Below are 17372 nucleotides of genomic sequence, written 5' to 3'. Positions count from 1 at the left end.
AGAAATCACTTAAATAGGAGCTGCCTGACACAGAGAAGTAGACCAAAAGCACCTCAAAAGCTAGACATCATGCCAAGATCCAAAGAAATTCAGGAACAAATGAGAACAGAAGTAATTGAGATCTATCAGTCTGGTAAAGGTTATAAAGCCATTTCTAAAGCTTTGGGACTCCAGCGAACAACAGTGAGAGCCGTTGTCCACAAATGGCAAAAACATGGAACAGTGGTGAACCTTCCCAGGAGTGGCCGGCCGACCAAAATTACCCCAAGAGCGCAGAGACGACTCATCCGAGAGGTCACAAAAGACCCCAGGACACGTCTAAAGAACTGCAGGCTCACTTGCCTCAATTAAGGTCAGTGTTCACGACTCCACCATAAGAAAGAGACTGGGCAAAAACGGCCTGCATGGCAAAGTTCCAAGACGCAAACCACTGTTAAGCAAAAAGAACATTAGGGCTCGTCTCAATTTTGCTAAGAAACATCTCAATGATTGCCAAGACTTTTGGGAAAATACCTTGTGGACTGATGAGTCAAAAGTTGAACTTTTTGGAAGGCAAATTGTCCCGTTACATCTGGCGTAAAAGGAACACAGCATTTCAGAAAAAGAACATCATACCAACAGTAAAATATGGTGGTGGTAATGTGATGGTCTGGGGTTGTTTTGCTGCTTCAGGACCTGGAAGGCTTGCTGTGATAGATGGAAACCATGAATTCTACTGTCTACCAAAAATCCTGAAGGAGAATGTCCGGCCATCTGTTCGTCAACTCAAGCTGAAGCGATCTTGGGTGCTGCAACAGGACAATGACCCCAAAACACACCAGCAAATCCACCTCTGAATGGCTGAAGAAAAACAAAATGAAGACTTTGGAGTGGCCTAGTCAAAGTCCTGACCTGAATCCAATTGAGATGCTATGGCATGACCTTAAAAAGCGGTTCATGCTAGAAACCCTCAAATAAAGCTGAATTACAACAATTTTGCAAAGATGAGTGGGCCAAAATTCCTCCAGAGCGCTGTAAAAGACTCATTGCAAGTTATCGCAAACGCTTGATTGCAGTTATTGCTGCTAAGGGTGGCCCAACCAGTTATTAGGTTCAGGGGGCAATTACTTTTTCACACAGGGCCATGTAGGTTTGGATTTTTTTTTCTCCCTAAATAATAAAAACCACCATTTACAAACTGCATTTTGTGTTTACTTGTGTCATATTTGACTAATGGTTAAATGTGTTTGATGATCAGAAACATTTTGTGTGACAAACATGCAAAAGAATAAGAAATCAGGAAGGGAGCAAATAGTTTTTCACACCACTGTATATATATGTGTGTGTATATATATATATATATATATATATATATATATATATATATATATATATAATATGTGTATATATATATATAATATATGTGTATATATATATATATATCTATATAATATATATATATATATAATATATGTGTATATGTATGTATATATATATATATATGACAGCAACACTCATAACAATGACAACACAATTACATTGACAATCATGTTACGTTATTTTTAAAATGTTTCCTTTACTTTTTCATAACCTCTTTAACACACTACTTCTCCGCTGCGAAGCGCAGGTATTTTGCTAGTATATGTATATATGTATTGTGATAGTTGCCCGGACACCACCAGTCGGAGACCACATCTTTATAAAACACGCACGTTTATTTAACATTAAATAAACAATTCTCACACTCCACACAATGCACTCAGCAATAATCACCACAATTCAATTCTGCCTCAGTCCTTGGCTGCCTCTATCCTCCTCCAGGGAGCTTTGTCCTTCTCCCACTCCCGATTCTGGCTCAATGACTATAAGGAGGCTGCACTTTTTATTCCCACTCAGATGTGCTCCAGGTGGCTAATGACGTCTATCCGGCAGCACTTCCTGGTGTGGCGGAAGTGCTGTCCTTTGCCCCAGAAACACTCCGGACTTTCCTGGCAGATTCCTCCGCCATCTTACAGAGTGTGGTGGAAGTAACAACATCCGGGTCCCACGAGGTGTAAAGCGCCCCCAGGCGGTGGCCACGGGTCCCAACAAGTCCGACAGTTCATTCTCCTTTCCCGTGGTCCTCTCCTGCTCCATGGCGGTTGTGCCCTCCTGGCCCGGAAGCTATTCTCGCCACCTTCCGGTCCTTTCTGGCGTCCCGGCCAGGTAATAATCCTGGCCACCTGCGACAGTATATGTATATATATGTTTACATAACCTCTTTAACACACTACTTCTCCGCTGCGAAGCGCGGGTATTTTGCTAGTGTAGTATATATTCCACGAATAAGATTAGACACCAAAGGAGACCTTGATATGCCATTCGTATTAAAATGTTTACAATTCCCCATTAGAATAACTTTTGCTATGACAATTAACAAATCACAAGGACAAACATTAAAAAAAAGTTGGTTTATTTATAAAAGAAAAAGAAACGATATCCACTCATGGGCAGTTATGGGTTGTGTTGTCACAATGTAAATCCAAAAACGGAATCAAAATTCAATGCAATCCTGAAGAAAACGTAATTTCAAATATTGTTTTTGCCAAAGTTCTAAAATAAAAGGGAAACTAATGAAATAGCAACAATTCCAAAAAAAAAAAAGAAAATTGTAAAAGTGTGTATCCGGAAAACCAAACATGGGGGTTGGCGAGCAAAGCGAGCTGGGGATGTAGCCCGTAGTATGTTATATATATATATTGTGACCGATGGCCGGGACGCCCCTTCACCACATCTGCCAGGGGGACAAGGGTGGGAAGCCCAGTATCTTCCCCTGGACGCTAGATGGCAGCCTCCCTGGTTTGCAGCAGTGCCTTGGACTCCCCCAGAACTTCATGGGGGTTGGAGTTCTGTGCCGCTCTGTGAAGTTCCGCAGGCGCCTCTAGGGGGTGCTGCAACAGGAGCTGCTGGCCGCTTTTGGGCACTGGTTTCACCTTACCTGGAAGTGCAGCCGGATGTCGGCAATCAAGCACCTGGAGCACTTCCGGGTACCCAATAAAGGGAGCCAGCGACCACCACTCAGCAGCCAGAGTCAGAAGGTGGAGGACAAAGCTTGCTGAGGAGGAGGAGGAGGAGTGGTGGTGAAAGAAGAAGGTGCTTGGTGACTGTACTGTGTTTTGGGACTGTGTTGTGGCTGGAGGGATTACAAGGAAGATGTGCCCTCCAGCTGAAGAATAATAAACAGTTTATTTCAATTTTACCCGTGCCTCCGTGTCAATCTGTGTCGGGTCGGGCGCAATATAGCGCCTTTCTTACCATATATAATATATTAGTTCTTCATGGCATGGATTCCAAAACATGCTGGAAACATTCCTTTGAGATTTTGGTCCATATTGACATGATTGCATCACACAATTTCTAGAGACGTACCAACTGCACATTCACGCAGTGAATCCCCTGTTCTTCCACATCCCAAAGGTGTTCTATTGGATTTGGATCTGGTGCCTGGGAAGGTCAATTAAGAACACTGCACTCATTGTCAAGTTCATTAAACCAGTTTGAGAAGCTTTGTGACCTGGTGCATTATCTGGCTGGAAGTAGCCATTAGAAGATGGGTAAATTGTGACTATGAAGGGATGCACATGGTCAGCATCGGCAACAATATTCAAATAGGCTATGATATTTAAGTAATGATTGATTGGTATTAATAGGCCAAAGTCTGCCAAGAAAACATTCCCCACACAGTTAAACACCACCACCGGCCTGGACAGTTGACACAAAGACAAAATGGGTCTGTGGACTCATGCTTTTGGTACCAAATTTGATGTTGATGAGCAGCTCTATACTGGGAATAAATAAGAGAGGTTACTTCTGTGCACAAGTTTGCCTACCATATGTGTGCAGAAATCAAAATACATCAGGCCAGTTAAGTTTTTCCAATCTTCAGATGTCCAGTTTTTGGTGAGCCTCTTCCCGATACAGGCTTACCTTTCTGTTGTTGGATGACAGGAGTGGAACTCGACTGGTCTTCTGCTGTTGTAGTCCATCTGCCACAAGGTTGAACATATTGTGCATTCTGAGATGCTTTTCTGCTCAGCACAGTTGTACAGAGTGGTTATCTAAGATAGAAAGTCTACAAATCTTAGATAACTATCAGCTCAAAACAGTCTGGTCATTGTCCTTTGTCCTCTCTCATCAACAAGGTATTTTAGTCTGCAAAAAAGCCAATAACTAAATGTTTTTGGTTTTCTGCTCCATTCTGAGTAAAATTTAGAGACTCTTCTGCGTGAAAAATACCAGAAGGTTATCTATTACAGAAATACTCAAACAAACATGTCTGTCAACAGCATATATCACACGGTCAAAATCACTAATATCACATTTTATCCCATTTTGGTGTTTGATGTGATCATTAACTAAAGCCTCTGTCCTGTATCTCTATGATTTTTGTATTGCATTGCTTCCACATGGTTGGCTAATTAGATAACTGCATGGATTAGCACCTATACAAGTGTTCCTAGTAATTTTCTTAGTGCGTAATAATATATATGTGTGTGTGTGTGTATGTGCGATTTATATATGTTTTATATGTATTTGTGATTCTTGTATTCACCAGCAACGTCATTGGTGGATTAGTGGAAAGTAAACAAGCTCAAGTCATAAAAAAAAGGAGTTTTGAATTTCTTTTATTTGTATTTTTATAGTTGTAAATTTAATTAAACCTATGTTAATTATTTATGTTTTTTAAAACTATTTGTAAAATGAAACTACCATCAAGTAATTAACCTCTCTATGATATTAATTATATTTATATAATATTATATTTGTATTTACTCTTTTTTTTTGAATAAAAAATACTCTATATGCAGTTCTAACATAAGTAAAATGTCCCTTCATTCATCTAATATATGTAGTAAACTGCTAGTAGTCGTTCACACAATTTATCAAGAATTTTACACTTTTTAAGTGTGAAAATAATTTAGTTCATAATCCATTTAAATTACCAGATTACAATCAAAATATATATCGCCAATACTTTATCAAAGGGTTAAATATCCATAATCGTACACTTATTAAAGGGTCATATGACTGGAGTGGTACCATTTACAGCTTTGCAGCAAATATGCTGAAGCAAACCCTGGTTTAAAGACAATATTTTTGCCTTTTCGTATTGTGATCTAGTCCTTTCCATGCACTGCTTTTTCAAGCATGGCAATACACCTATTATTCAATCATGTACACCTAACATTTAAAAACCTGTTTTGGTATCATCTTTTAAAATGTAAACCTACTTGGATGGAATAAAATATAATGAGCACATGTTTTGCAGTCCAACTTTATGTTCCTTGAAATGCAAAGCATAGCTTTTTAAGTGGTACAATTAATAATACTATTAGGTGTATTGCATCTACCTATGAAGTGATTTTATTTGGAGCATCACTTTTCTGATCCCAGGAATGTGTTTCATTAACAAATGCGTACCATCTGTTGATTTTTGAATTATATAAGGTGAGCGATAAAGAGACAAAGTTGTGCCACCTGCTCCACTTCGGTGCTTTATATACAGGTACATACTGTAAGGCCAGCTACAGTAATGACCCAATAAACCAACAAAGAACCAAGCAAAGTTTGTTCTTATAGCAAAATCTCCTGAGTTACAAATTATATTCAATAAACAGCCAGAAAAATATTCTTGTTCAAAAATCTGCCATCTGCTAGACTAAAAAGCATGTGGAAGAATTTTCTGCTTATTCAGTTTGTCTTGTTTTAATGTATCTATAGGAGGACATTGCATGGAATACCTGCTGTATTTAACTGCCAAAAACAATATACTGTAGAAGCTCACCTGTGAGGAATTCCAGAAATGTTTGCAAAACTTTAGAAGTAGCAAATACCATCACAAAAATAGCCTAACAAATCTCAATGTAGTATTCTTCATCTGCTGTATTAAACAGGATAAATGCAAGTCAATTTACTTTGCCACTAGCTTTGAAAAAATTCCAACACTTTTCTAATAAACAAAACCAAAAAATAGTACATTTGCTGTATTACCTCACATATAAAACACACTTTGTTTTACTCATTTATTGTATGTACTGTATAAATCAAACTGTGTACAGCACACAGTCAAGACATTGTGTTAATGCTTTCCTATTGGAAAGAGGAATTACTTTCATTTTCATATATTAACTATTTTGTCCTCTACATATCTGCCTACTTATGCCAAGTGCCATGCAGAAACAGGACCTGAAAAGCACTGATGAGGCATTGATGGCTAGCTATTTAACCAAATGCTGCTCTGCATAATAAGCCCTTGTCAGTCTGTTTTTTTTTTTTTAATCCATACTGCTATATAGAACAGCAAACCTGATTTACAGGTATGTACATTATAGTGTTAAGCATAATGGATGGATGTGTTTTAGGTGAAGAAGTAAAACATATAAAAAAATGGAATGTTGATGAGTTTACAATTTTAGTGATAATCAATATCCTCATTTCATTTTTACAATTGAGTTGTCTAAAAAACACCTCTGTACTGGATAATCTTATTAAGCTTGATCCAAGTCCAATGTAGAACTATAAGCTTCATTGAATTATACAGTGACAGAAAAAAATAGCAAAAATGAATATGAAATGCCAGCAGATTGTATTATAATCTGCTTATAATCATTTTGTTTTTTTGTTTTTTTTTTCAAAAATCCATACTCTGGTTGATCTCTGTTCTGCTTTACTGATATTTACCAATTTGTTCTAAATTGTAATAAATTAGTACTAAAATTAATGTGTATTATTATTATTATGAAGATGATGATGGCCTGAAAGAAGAGTTTGCTATGGTGTCTTTAAAAAATGTCTGTTTTAATGATTTGGAAGCATGAATGGCTGTACAACAATCTTTATTGTGTTTGTATAATTTTACCACTCTGTTAGTTTAGGCTGTGGAAATTATTTTCTTATATGGTAAGTAAATCATCAATAGATATTGAAAAAGACATCATATCAAAACACACACCCCAGCAAAAAGTGATAAAAAAGAGCCGCTAGGTGCCTCATGAAATGTGGTAAATAGGAATATACTGTAGCTATTCTTTTTTTTTCTTTCAAAGTCAAAAGTTTAATATCTCATAACAGTTAATTATATACTGTAACTGCTATAATTGGTAGCCACTATAATAATCACACAGAGTTTGTTACTTATTTTTCAGTTTTTCCACTCATTAGAGCATTACTATAACAATAGACTATATTCATGTACTGTCATTTCCTCCAATCTAATTCATGGTCTCTGTATTAGATAGATAGATAGATAGATAGATAGATAGATACTTTATTAATCCCAATGGGAAATTCACATTCTTCAGCAGCAGCATACTGATACAATAAAAAATATTAAATTAGCAACTAATATCACATATACCCAAAATGGGTGGAAGTTGAAAGTACTAGAAGGCATTAACATTTAAAATACTGTGTAGAGCAGTACTTGCATCTAAAGGTATTTTGGAGGCTAAGGATTCAGACTATAAACTGCAAAGCTGTCGATTCAGTAGCTCCCATGAGGTCACTAGATTTGCTCAGGGTAATCACTTAATGCCGCACAGAGCTCTAACTGATATGTATACTATAATAATTTCCATATATTTTGTGATGTCTTAATTGCTTTAGATAAATGTTTCAGCTCAATAAATAATTCTAAAGAAAAAAATAATTGTGCATCTAAGAAAATGTGTAAAAATATCCACTTGGTTTTCCTTAAGCAACTGTTTTCAGCATCATTTACCTGAATCAACTAGTCTTTACAATTAAGGTTTTTATCAAATATTAAACATCACAGTCTCTTTCTTCATGCCTATTTAGATTAAAATGGTACAAAATGATGCTGACAAAATGGTAAATTAAAGCACATTTTTCAGGGCTTTCAGAAAGATGGATTACAGTTTAGCTGAAACAGATGGCAATGGCATTTTTTTAGAAGTTAAGATTACATAAAGCAATTTCATATGTACTGAGTGCTCTTTTTCTCAACCTGGTCTAGATAAGGGCCTTTTTGTTTTGAAAGGCTTGTTTTGTTTTTCACTCATCCCCATAATGATGTGATAAATGATGACTTTTGAAACACTTTTATGTGGGTTTCACATAACTGAATGGTAGCATTGCTCTTTTCTTTTCAAAACTGACCTAATGTAAAAGTCAGAAATGTTGCAGTTCTTCCTAACATATTGTTTTGCTTAGTTCACTTGTCTTATGCTTTTCAGATGTATCTTTGATAATAGCCACAATGTCAAACCAATGCATACAGAAAACAATATTATATTAAGCCCATCATTGCTATTTTTAACTGTCCTGTTTCTTTTCTGCTTTTCAGGAAGCTGCCAAAGTTAAACATTCTACTGGGACTGTGTACTCGTCTGTATCACTTGAGGAACTAAGTCAAATACTGCTCAAGCAGCAACTAGACAGGCATCAGCATAGGTGTGGTATCAACTTTCTCCTAGAAATGTAATCTAAAATTGTGAAAGTTTTTAAACATTTCATAAAATGCTACAAGGGTTAATGTCCGTGTATACTTCATATGGGCTGTTGCTGCCTTGTTCTTCTGAATGGAACATAGGCTCAGAAAATGAACTGATGGATGGTTGATAGGGATTTGCAGGTTTACATTTTTTCCTATAGATTAAAGGAATACTCCTCCCAAAAATTATATTTCTTATATGTTACTTAATGCCTGTAGTCTGTAGTAAAAAGTAATTTTATATTTTTGTGGAGACATAACAAAGTTTCTGATAGAGCAGGACCCAAAAATGAGCAACCCTGAACAACAGCAAACAATATCAATAACATTCATTTAAAAAATGTTTCATTATTCTTGTTGCGTAATCTACACGCCAAGTCATCCAGTTGTATGCTCACAGCTTACAAAATGCATGTATTTTTGCTAAAATATTGTTAAATAATTAACTCCAGAAAATGAAATTAGTCCACAAATAGGAAGCCTCTTCACAAGGGGTTACTCTTTTAAATTGAAAATCTGCCTTTCACACTCAATCATCGGTCATGAGTCCTGTCTTCAATTCAAAAGTGTGATCCCATGTGAAGATGGTTTCCGGTTTTCCTCAGATATTTATTTAACAATATTTTAGCAAAAAAAAAACATGCATTTTACATGCTGTAAAGATACAATAGAATGACTTGACATTTTTGATATAGTTTTTTGTTGTCCAACATTGGTCAGCGTTGGCTCCTGTTCTATCAGAAACAATGTTATATCTGTTCTCCCATTTTCAACAGTTGAGTCCCTTGAAAAGATCAGCAGCTTTCTTCGGGGGTGGCTGGGACTCCCACGCAGCCTCACCAGTGCAGCACTGTATGGGACAATTAACAACCTGCGGCTACGATTTAGCAGCCTCACTGAAGAATTCATGGTGGCACGCACCAGAGAACTCTACAGTACAGGGACTCCAAGGATTGTAAGGTGTCAGCAGCTGGCATTGAGGTGAGGACAGGCAGGAAACGGAGGGCAGAGAAGGCTGTGGAGGTGGCAGAGTCACACCTGAGACAGAAGGCTCTGGTGAGCACCGTGGCAACAGGTAGAGCAGGTCTGAGCTACTTCCCAAAGACCCAGGTTGGCAAGGAGAGAATCCATCTACTCCAGGAAGAGGTCTGAGCAGGGGTGGAGGAAGAGAGAGTGAACAGGGCAGTAGAACTCCGGCAACAGGGTGCGTAGACAAGGTGGGAGAGTACTCTCCAGCGAAGGACATCATTCCGGGAGATTTCTTTCGTGTCTGGTTCCTGGTGCAGGTGGTCTACGATGCCCTGCAAAGCCCAGCAAACCTCCACATCTGGGGGAAGAGCGAGACACTCTCCTGTCCACTTTGTTCAGGAAGAGGCTCTCTAGAACATCTACTCAGCAGCTGACCTAAGGCTCTGGCAGATGGCCACTACCGTTGAAGCCATAACAAGGTGCTCAAGGCAGTTGCTGAAAGCTTGGCTGCAGCCATCAACACAAGCAAACTCCTCCACGGCTCAAAGAAGGCAGTTACCTTCGTTAAAGCGGGAGAGCAATCCCAGGCAAAGCAATAATAATAGGCCTCTTCCACACAGCCTCTGACTGGCAGCGGCAGGCTGACTTGGGAAAGCAGCTAAAGTTCCCGCAGCAAAATGTAACAACATCACTCTGGCCAGACATGATCATTACCTCTGACGCTTCAAAACAGCTGATCATGCTGGAACTGACAGTGCCCTGGGAAGAGCGTATCGAGGAAGCTAACGAGAGGAAACGTGCCAAGTACCAGGAGCTGGTGGAGGAGTGCAGGGACAGAGGCTGGAGGGTACTCTATGAGCCCATAGAAGTTAGCTGCAGCGGATTTGCAGGACGCTCACTCTGCAGAGTCCTCACATGGCTGGGCATAACAGGAGTGGCCAAAAAGAGGGCCATGAATTCTGCATGTGAAGCTGCAGTAAAAGCCTCAAGGTGACTTTGGATTATCCGTGGGTTTCTACTGGGATGCAAGTTGGGGATTGATCAATCCCGGCTGGGTCGCCTGAGTGAGGGTGTATGATGTTGTGAGACCTGAAATGCCCGATGACCTCAGGATACATCACTGATGATGCATCCCAGTGCATCCAGGTGATGTTTCTTATATGGTACTAACTGATTACCCAGTGGCTTTGCTCACTGAGTGCAAGGGAAAAAAATAAAATGTAGTCTATAAGTTATTAAACAGTAAAACATTAACATTTAAGAAGTAAAGATACTTTGAGCACTACTGGTGTGGTTTCGGGTAAACTACATTTTAAAGGCGCTATAACACAACAGTTAAGTAGTACTAACAGCAGCTAAAATGTATTTGGATCATTTCTCGGTAGCAAATCCCTTGTGAAAGGTGCTACATGACCGCTGTGGTATAGAAATTACATTTTGTATGTGATTGTCCAAATTTCTGCCTGACAACCTTGCACTACGTGCCTGTGATTTACTTGTTAAAATAATTCATCACAAATTGTCGGGCTGCATCCGACCCGGCGGAGCAGCCCGACATTCTGCGGCTCCCAGCGTCCACTTTGTTCTCACAACCCCTTGCCTCTGAAGGCAGTGTCGTCTTCACATTGTTTACAGCTTGGCGTAGTTAAAAAGTAGAAAGATGCAAAGCTGCTTTCCTCATCTCTTCTACTATCAAGTACTGCCAACTAAAAAAAAGTTACAATGTGGTAGTTTCCGCGACAGTCACATGGACGAATAAATAAAACTTCTCTGTCAGAACGCGTTTGGTGGCGGATGGCTCAGTGCTGTAGTCCAGAGAGGAGGGAGAGGGTGACGCGGGGCGCACTTCTATGGGATAGATCGGCATGTTTGTGTTTACTTCTTTTCAATATCAGTAAAATAACTCTCACACAAATAATAATTTGTAAAGATGATATAAAAATGGCGTCCACAAACAAAGTGATTAGTTCCTGTATTATATAATATGTTCTGTGGTCATACATAATTTCCGTATCGCGTGGTCATACGTAATTTCTGTTTCAAACGCGAAAAGAATTTTATATATATAGATGACACTGCTTGAAGTGAAAATCTGTGAAATTATAAACTGCCAATTTAATGTATGCAGCAATATAACTGATTGTCCTCTGAACAAGTTTCATTATTATAAATTATCAAAAGATAATGTAATAATAATACAAAATTTTATTTATATAAACCTTACAATTAATGGATTTGTGTTTAGTTACTGCTAAAATATAGGTAAAATTCTGTTATAATGAATATCTTTACAACGAAATTTTCATTACAACGAATTATGACACGAGTCTATAAAAATCTTGTTACTATGAAGTACATTCAGTAGATACTTTCATTACAACGAAGTGACCTTGAAATGTCTGAATTAATTATCCACGGAGCAGTTAGTTCTGTGGTCACAGCTCAGTTGTGCACAATGATCCCCAAACAGAAACATTGTAAAAAAAAAATTTTCTTTGAACTTTCCTCGTACTGTTTTTTTTTTTTTTGCTGTTTTTGTTTTCGGTGGTTTTCACTGATACCTTTTGCTTATTGCTTGTCAACATCTGAAAAACATCCATTGGAATTTAACTCATTGTCACCCTCCTATAGAAACGGCAGACACGAAAAAATAATAACAGTTCATATTAGAAAAAAAATTTCAATTTTTGCAGCTCTCGATTGCGGCAAAAAGAAAAAAGACGTTGCTAGTGAATTCAGAATTTCACCATCAACACTGTCAACTTTCTTGAAAGACCGAGCAAAAAAAAGAAGAAAAATCTTGTTTTGCAAATGTATGCGAACTGCTGCATTTAAAGACGTCGAAAAAGACGTTTTTATGTGGTTCAGTGATGCTCATTCAAGAAACATTCCTATTAATGTGGCACTCATTCAAGAAAATGTGAGGTTTCTAAACTCTCTTGGGACCTCCCCCAACTGGACAACACACCGAAGAGCATCCTGAAGTGCGATCACCGCGTCTGTGGAAGACTGTTTATCTGTTGATGGGGCAACAGCAGGCTCACAGCTCTGCTGTGTCTCTTCACCGAAGCAAACAGAAAAGATCTCAATGGGTGATGCAAGGAACAATGTAAATGCAGGGATCAGGATTACATGGCCACTAACCTGGTCACAACCCTGTCTGACTGCTGTGTCTGTTTATAGGAGAGTGCCAGATCATGCTACAATAAATAACTGTGTTGTTCCTGTTTCATGCTGAATAAAGTTGGTTTTGCTAAAGTACTGAGATTCCACCTCATGTTTTGGGGTGTAAGACAAGGACTTATAGCATGCCCAGTCTTTTAGGATTCTCTTCTGTGGCACTTCACTGCAGCGCTGTGAGCCTGCTGTTGCGCTGCCCCAGCAACAAACAAACAATCTTCCATAGACGCGCCAATCGCGATTCGGGACACACTTCATCATGACATTCCCATTGGGGAGGTATCCCAAAACAGTTCAGAAACATCACAATATAAAGAAGAAGAAAAGGATGATTCGGCTTCTGATTGATAACTGTGCTGCCTACAACATGCTTCCGCATTTAGATAATGTTCGTGTTGAATTCCGCCCACCCAGTTGCACAGCAGTGCTTCAGCCATTGGGTTTGGCATCATTCACACTCTGAAAGTGTATTGTCGCAAGGAAATGCTGAGAAAAATTCCTGTCAGCATAACTTGTAGGCAGGGGAAGATTAAAATTAGCACGAAAGAAGCTATTGAAATGATTGCAAGTGCTTGGACGCAAGTTAAATAAAGCACTATAATGACAAATAAAGAATCTCATTACAGCAAAATATTTTTTAGGTCCCTGGCAGTTCGTTGTGATGGAATTTTAACTGTATCTAGATCTAATAAACAGTTTATAAAGATGTAAAGAAGCATTATACAATATATACAATATTTTTTATTTAGTACTGTAATAATGAAACTTATTTTTTTTAAAGTGTTACGAATACATGAATTGTCACATAATGAAATTTATAACATTTTTTGTGATGAACTTTTTATTGATAAAATGGAAAAGGAATACTGTACAGTAAAAGAAAACCAACAATAATCACTGATTTTTAGGCTAGGTAAGAACTAAAACAAACAGCCCCCGACTGACGAAAACCAGAGGACATTTATAACTATTTGAATGTACCTAAGCTAACAATCTTTTAGAATTTTTATAATGATTGTTAAATACTTATGAATGAAAGTTATTAAAAAGTGTGTCCATTTTTAGTTTAATTGACAGGAGAGCTTATTATTTTAAATTTAAAAATTTCAATAACATCTTTCTTACTGACTGTAGAAAAATATAATTAACATACCCTGGCATGTAAGTTCTCGTAATGCAAGATATTCACTATCAGTGATAAAAATCAGTGTTACTTAAGGCAAATAAATTTAGCCTCTAACCCTTCACTTTATTTACTCTAAGGTCAAATGGGAAAAAATGCCTAATGTAATTTGTGGTCTCCTCTGTCTGCATATCTGTCTGCAGACTGCTTTTAGATACGGTATGCTGACTGTCTTTTACAATATAAATGGACCATTTATTATGGCTTCAAAAGAAATGGCAATAAACAGGTGGACCCATGTAATTTTGACATTGTCTATCTTTAAATCAGTCTTGATGCTGCAATATCATCACAGACTAAATTAACCCATTAGTCCAGTTGATATACAGTACTTCATATGTATGTACATTTTCAATAACCAAACTAGTTTTATTCTCAGCAGGTGTGGTCAAGTTAACATATTAACAGAACATGTTTGGATAGTTAATGAGTATCGCCTCTGCATGCTCGCTAATTAGAAATAAAAGTGCCAAAATGAAGATCTTTTTAAAAAATAATGACTGATTAATCAAAAAAAAATTCTCAAACAAGGAAATAAACTGTGTGAAAACACAATATACAAAAATTAACCCCTCCCTACCACTTCAGGACTAGCTATACAGGTTTTTAACCTCTGTCGGTAAGGTGGGGAGGATTGCCATATTTACAGCTTTCCAAATGCAGCTAATAAGCACCTAACAATTTAGTCCTCCAATCAAAAGTATTGTATTGGAAATAGAACACTTCTTGGCATTAGATTAGCTTTAGAAGAGTGACAACATTTGATAGGATGTGCCTAGTTGCCAATGATAGTTTGTCAAAATAATAAGGACCATAGTTATCACTATTCATTCTAAAAAATGCATGTCCATTTCAGTCATAATGGTTAACAGGGAATAAAAAGATTTCGATGTAATACTAATTGTTTTGTTACTAGAGTCAGGTTGTATCATAAATAGGTCCATCTCCAGTTCTTTCTGTGACTTGGTGGACTGATTTCTCCCAGTATAGTTGAAGCTTCCCAGGGCATCCTCTATCTAAAAGATTTCTTATTAGGACTTAATGTCCTTGTTGAAAAGTTGTTCCTTTAATGTGAAAAATTTTCATTCTTTACTTCTGGTTTGTCATGCAAGTTGCTATTTATGCAATTAGTGTTGCTCAGCAAATTCTATGGAAAAGTCAGTTGATTATATTGTTGATGCCATCTTATTATAAGGACAGGGGGTTAGATGTATTACTTTTCAGAACTTTGTTCTGACATGAAATTCAGGTTTACCATTTTGTTTCACTTGTGACTTTGTGTTTTGGTTTTACCCCCTTTTTTGTTTAAATTTCAGTAAATCAACCCCATCTGTCTTATGAACATGATCCTGGTTTCAACTTCCCATCTGATTTTCCTGGTGAAGATTGTAGGGGAAGCAGGCCAAGCAGGTCAGCCCAGACTTCCCATTCCCCAGCTACAGATTCCAGCTCTACTGGTGAATTTCAAGGCTTTCACAAGCCATCCTAGAGGAATAATCCCTCCAACATGTCCCGGGCCTGCTGCAAGATCTCCGTCCATGAGATGTTCCTGGAGCAGCTCTAGGGGAAGCTGCCCGGGGTGCATTCTTAGGTCATGCCTAAACTAGCTCAACAAGGACTTCTTATACCAGAGGAGCAGTAACTGTATTCTGACGCTCTCCTATCTTCCAGGTGATGAGCCACAAGATGGCTTCACATCATGATTTCAGGCTGAGCCCAGCCAGGTTTTGTGGGTTGCCTGACCACCAGGCACTCTCCAGTGAACACCACCTCCAGGCCTACTCCAGAAGTGGGTCCTGGTAATCCTATCCCAGAAAGAGTACACAATTTTGTAATTAGTATCTTCATGAAGGACATTGTGAACCATTCTTTGCCAAACCTTTCAACCCAAACCTGTTGTCCAAGGGAGACCCCACCAGTAGCACAAAGCTGGAGATGACTTAGCTCCAAGTATCACTAAAGTGTACCAACCCAACATCTTCAAGGTGATGGTCCAGGATGGAGCCACTTGTACCTCTTGACTCCTAATCTACCTTCTTTATGGAATATCAATGGTCACAATGTGCTGCTAAGAGGTTTTTTTTTGGGTTTGTTTGTTTGGACTGGATACTAAGGGGCATACTGCTGTATTGGGTGTATTGATTTGGGGGAGCTATAGAAACTCAAGGTTAATCTAGTGCTTCAGAAGTAATGTAATGTAATTTAATAAACAAATCCATTTTTTTTGTCTAGTGGTTATCATGTTCCTAAAAAGATCTTCCTATATGTGAATTGACATCTATTTTAATTTGCTCAATTTTTGTTTCTCTTTCTCAGGGAAGAAACCTGGGATCACATGGAAAAAAAAGTGCACAAGTAGTTCTCAGCAAGTAGCAATTTACTACTGACCGAGGATCCACCAGCTGGAGTATTTTTGTTATTGTTTCAAAAGTACTGAAAATAATGGATTTATTAATGTATGAATCCAGTTGTTTGCTATACAATATCAATCTCAATTTGTCATCCATATCCTCTTGACGAGTATTCATGAAAATCTTTATTACTTAATCTTTATTATTCTTTATTATCTACTAGGTTATTAAGTTTTGTGGGATCTGCCAAATCGGTATATTTTTTCATTAACAATTGCTACTTTATAAATGGGCTCTTTGAATCAACAGAGTTCATATAAGATGACAATCTAAAAGTATCATGCTCAAACTGCTGAAATAAATACAATGTTATCCTAAAGAAGGAAAAGTAATATCCTGCTTTATTGTGAGAGTTCAGCTACAAAAAAAAATAAAATTATTACTTAGTGTAAATGTGTGTATAGTTAGAGCATTTTAAATAAAGAAATTTTAATTATAGTATAATGCACATCAAAAAAAATCAATCATAACAAAAATAAAGTCTCTAGATAACCTTAACATAGAAAAAGAATGCTATTTGTTTTATGTCATATTTATAAAAACTTATTTAATGCGTGTTTTTTGTTTAGCTAATCAAACATTAAAAATGCAATGTAAATCTAAAAACGACATTTGTGTTTAACCCTTGTTGACATACTGTACAATATCTGCCTCACCTTTAAAAACTTCACAAACAAAAATACTACTTATTGTCTCATCTTTTTTTTTTCAATTTTTCTTCAGCAACATTAGCATTTCAGCTTTTTGAGCGGTCAGCCTTACTCTTTCTTTCTTTAACTATATGAATATCAGTTCTCAATAGCCACTTACTCTCTAACCAGGGCAATCAAATTACCCAGAAATTAAGGTTCAGATATTCATATTAAAAATAATGTAGGTTAAAAAATTCCAAGTGCTACAGTACACATACCTTTATACTTTTATTAGAATTCTTACTTTTTTCTGTGGTGCATTTGTAAAGCATTAAGTGCATATGACTTATGCACTCTTGATTAAAAGAAGCACTTGAAGACTCAAAAAAACAAATACAGGTCTTCACAAAATGAGATTCTCTATATTACACATAGATAAAAGTGAATGCCTGGAATACACCTAAAGTACTGCTTATTATTGCTTAGACGTACAATATTGCTTTCTTGTTGCACATTCATAAAATTGT

At 37.4% G+C, this 17372-nt stretch overlaps 1 protein-coding gene across 2 annotated transcripts in view; it reads left to right on the top strand.

Moving 5' to 3' along the window:
- The window catches only part of LOC114652678 (uncharacterized), a 120475-nt gene extending 104244 nt beyond the window's left edge, over window positions 1-16231 (top strand). For both annotated transcript variants that reach the window (XM_028803011.2, XM_028803010.2), the window contains exons 11-12: window positions 8324-8430; window positions 16119-16231. In XM_028803011.2, coding sequence (XP_028658844.2) covers window positions 8324-8430; window positions 16119-16161 — 150 coding nt within the window. In that variant the 3' untranslated portion in view covers window positions 16162-16231. The remainder of the gene's footprint in view (window positions 1-8323; window positions 8431-16118) is intronic.
- Window positions 16232-17372: the final 1141 nt, after the last annotated feature.

This window comes from Erpetoichthys calabaricus, chromosome 5 (assembly GCF_900747795.2).
Source record: "Erpetoichthys calabaricus chromosome 5, fErpCal1.3, whole genome shotgun sequence".
NCBI classification, from domain to species: Eukaryota; Metazoa; Chordata; class Cladistia; order Polypteriformes; family Polypteridae; genus Erpetoichthys; species Erpetoichthys calabaricus.
The sequence above is the reverse complement of the archived record's forward strand: the minus strand, read 5'-3'. Positions and strand labels throughout refer to the sequence as shown.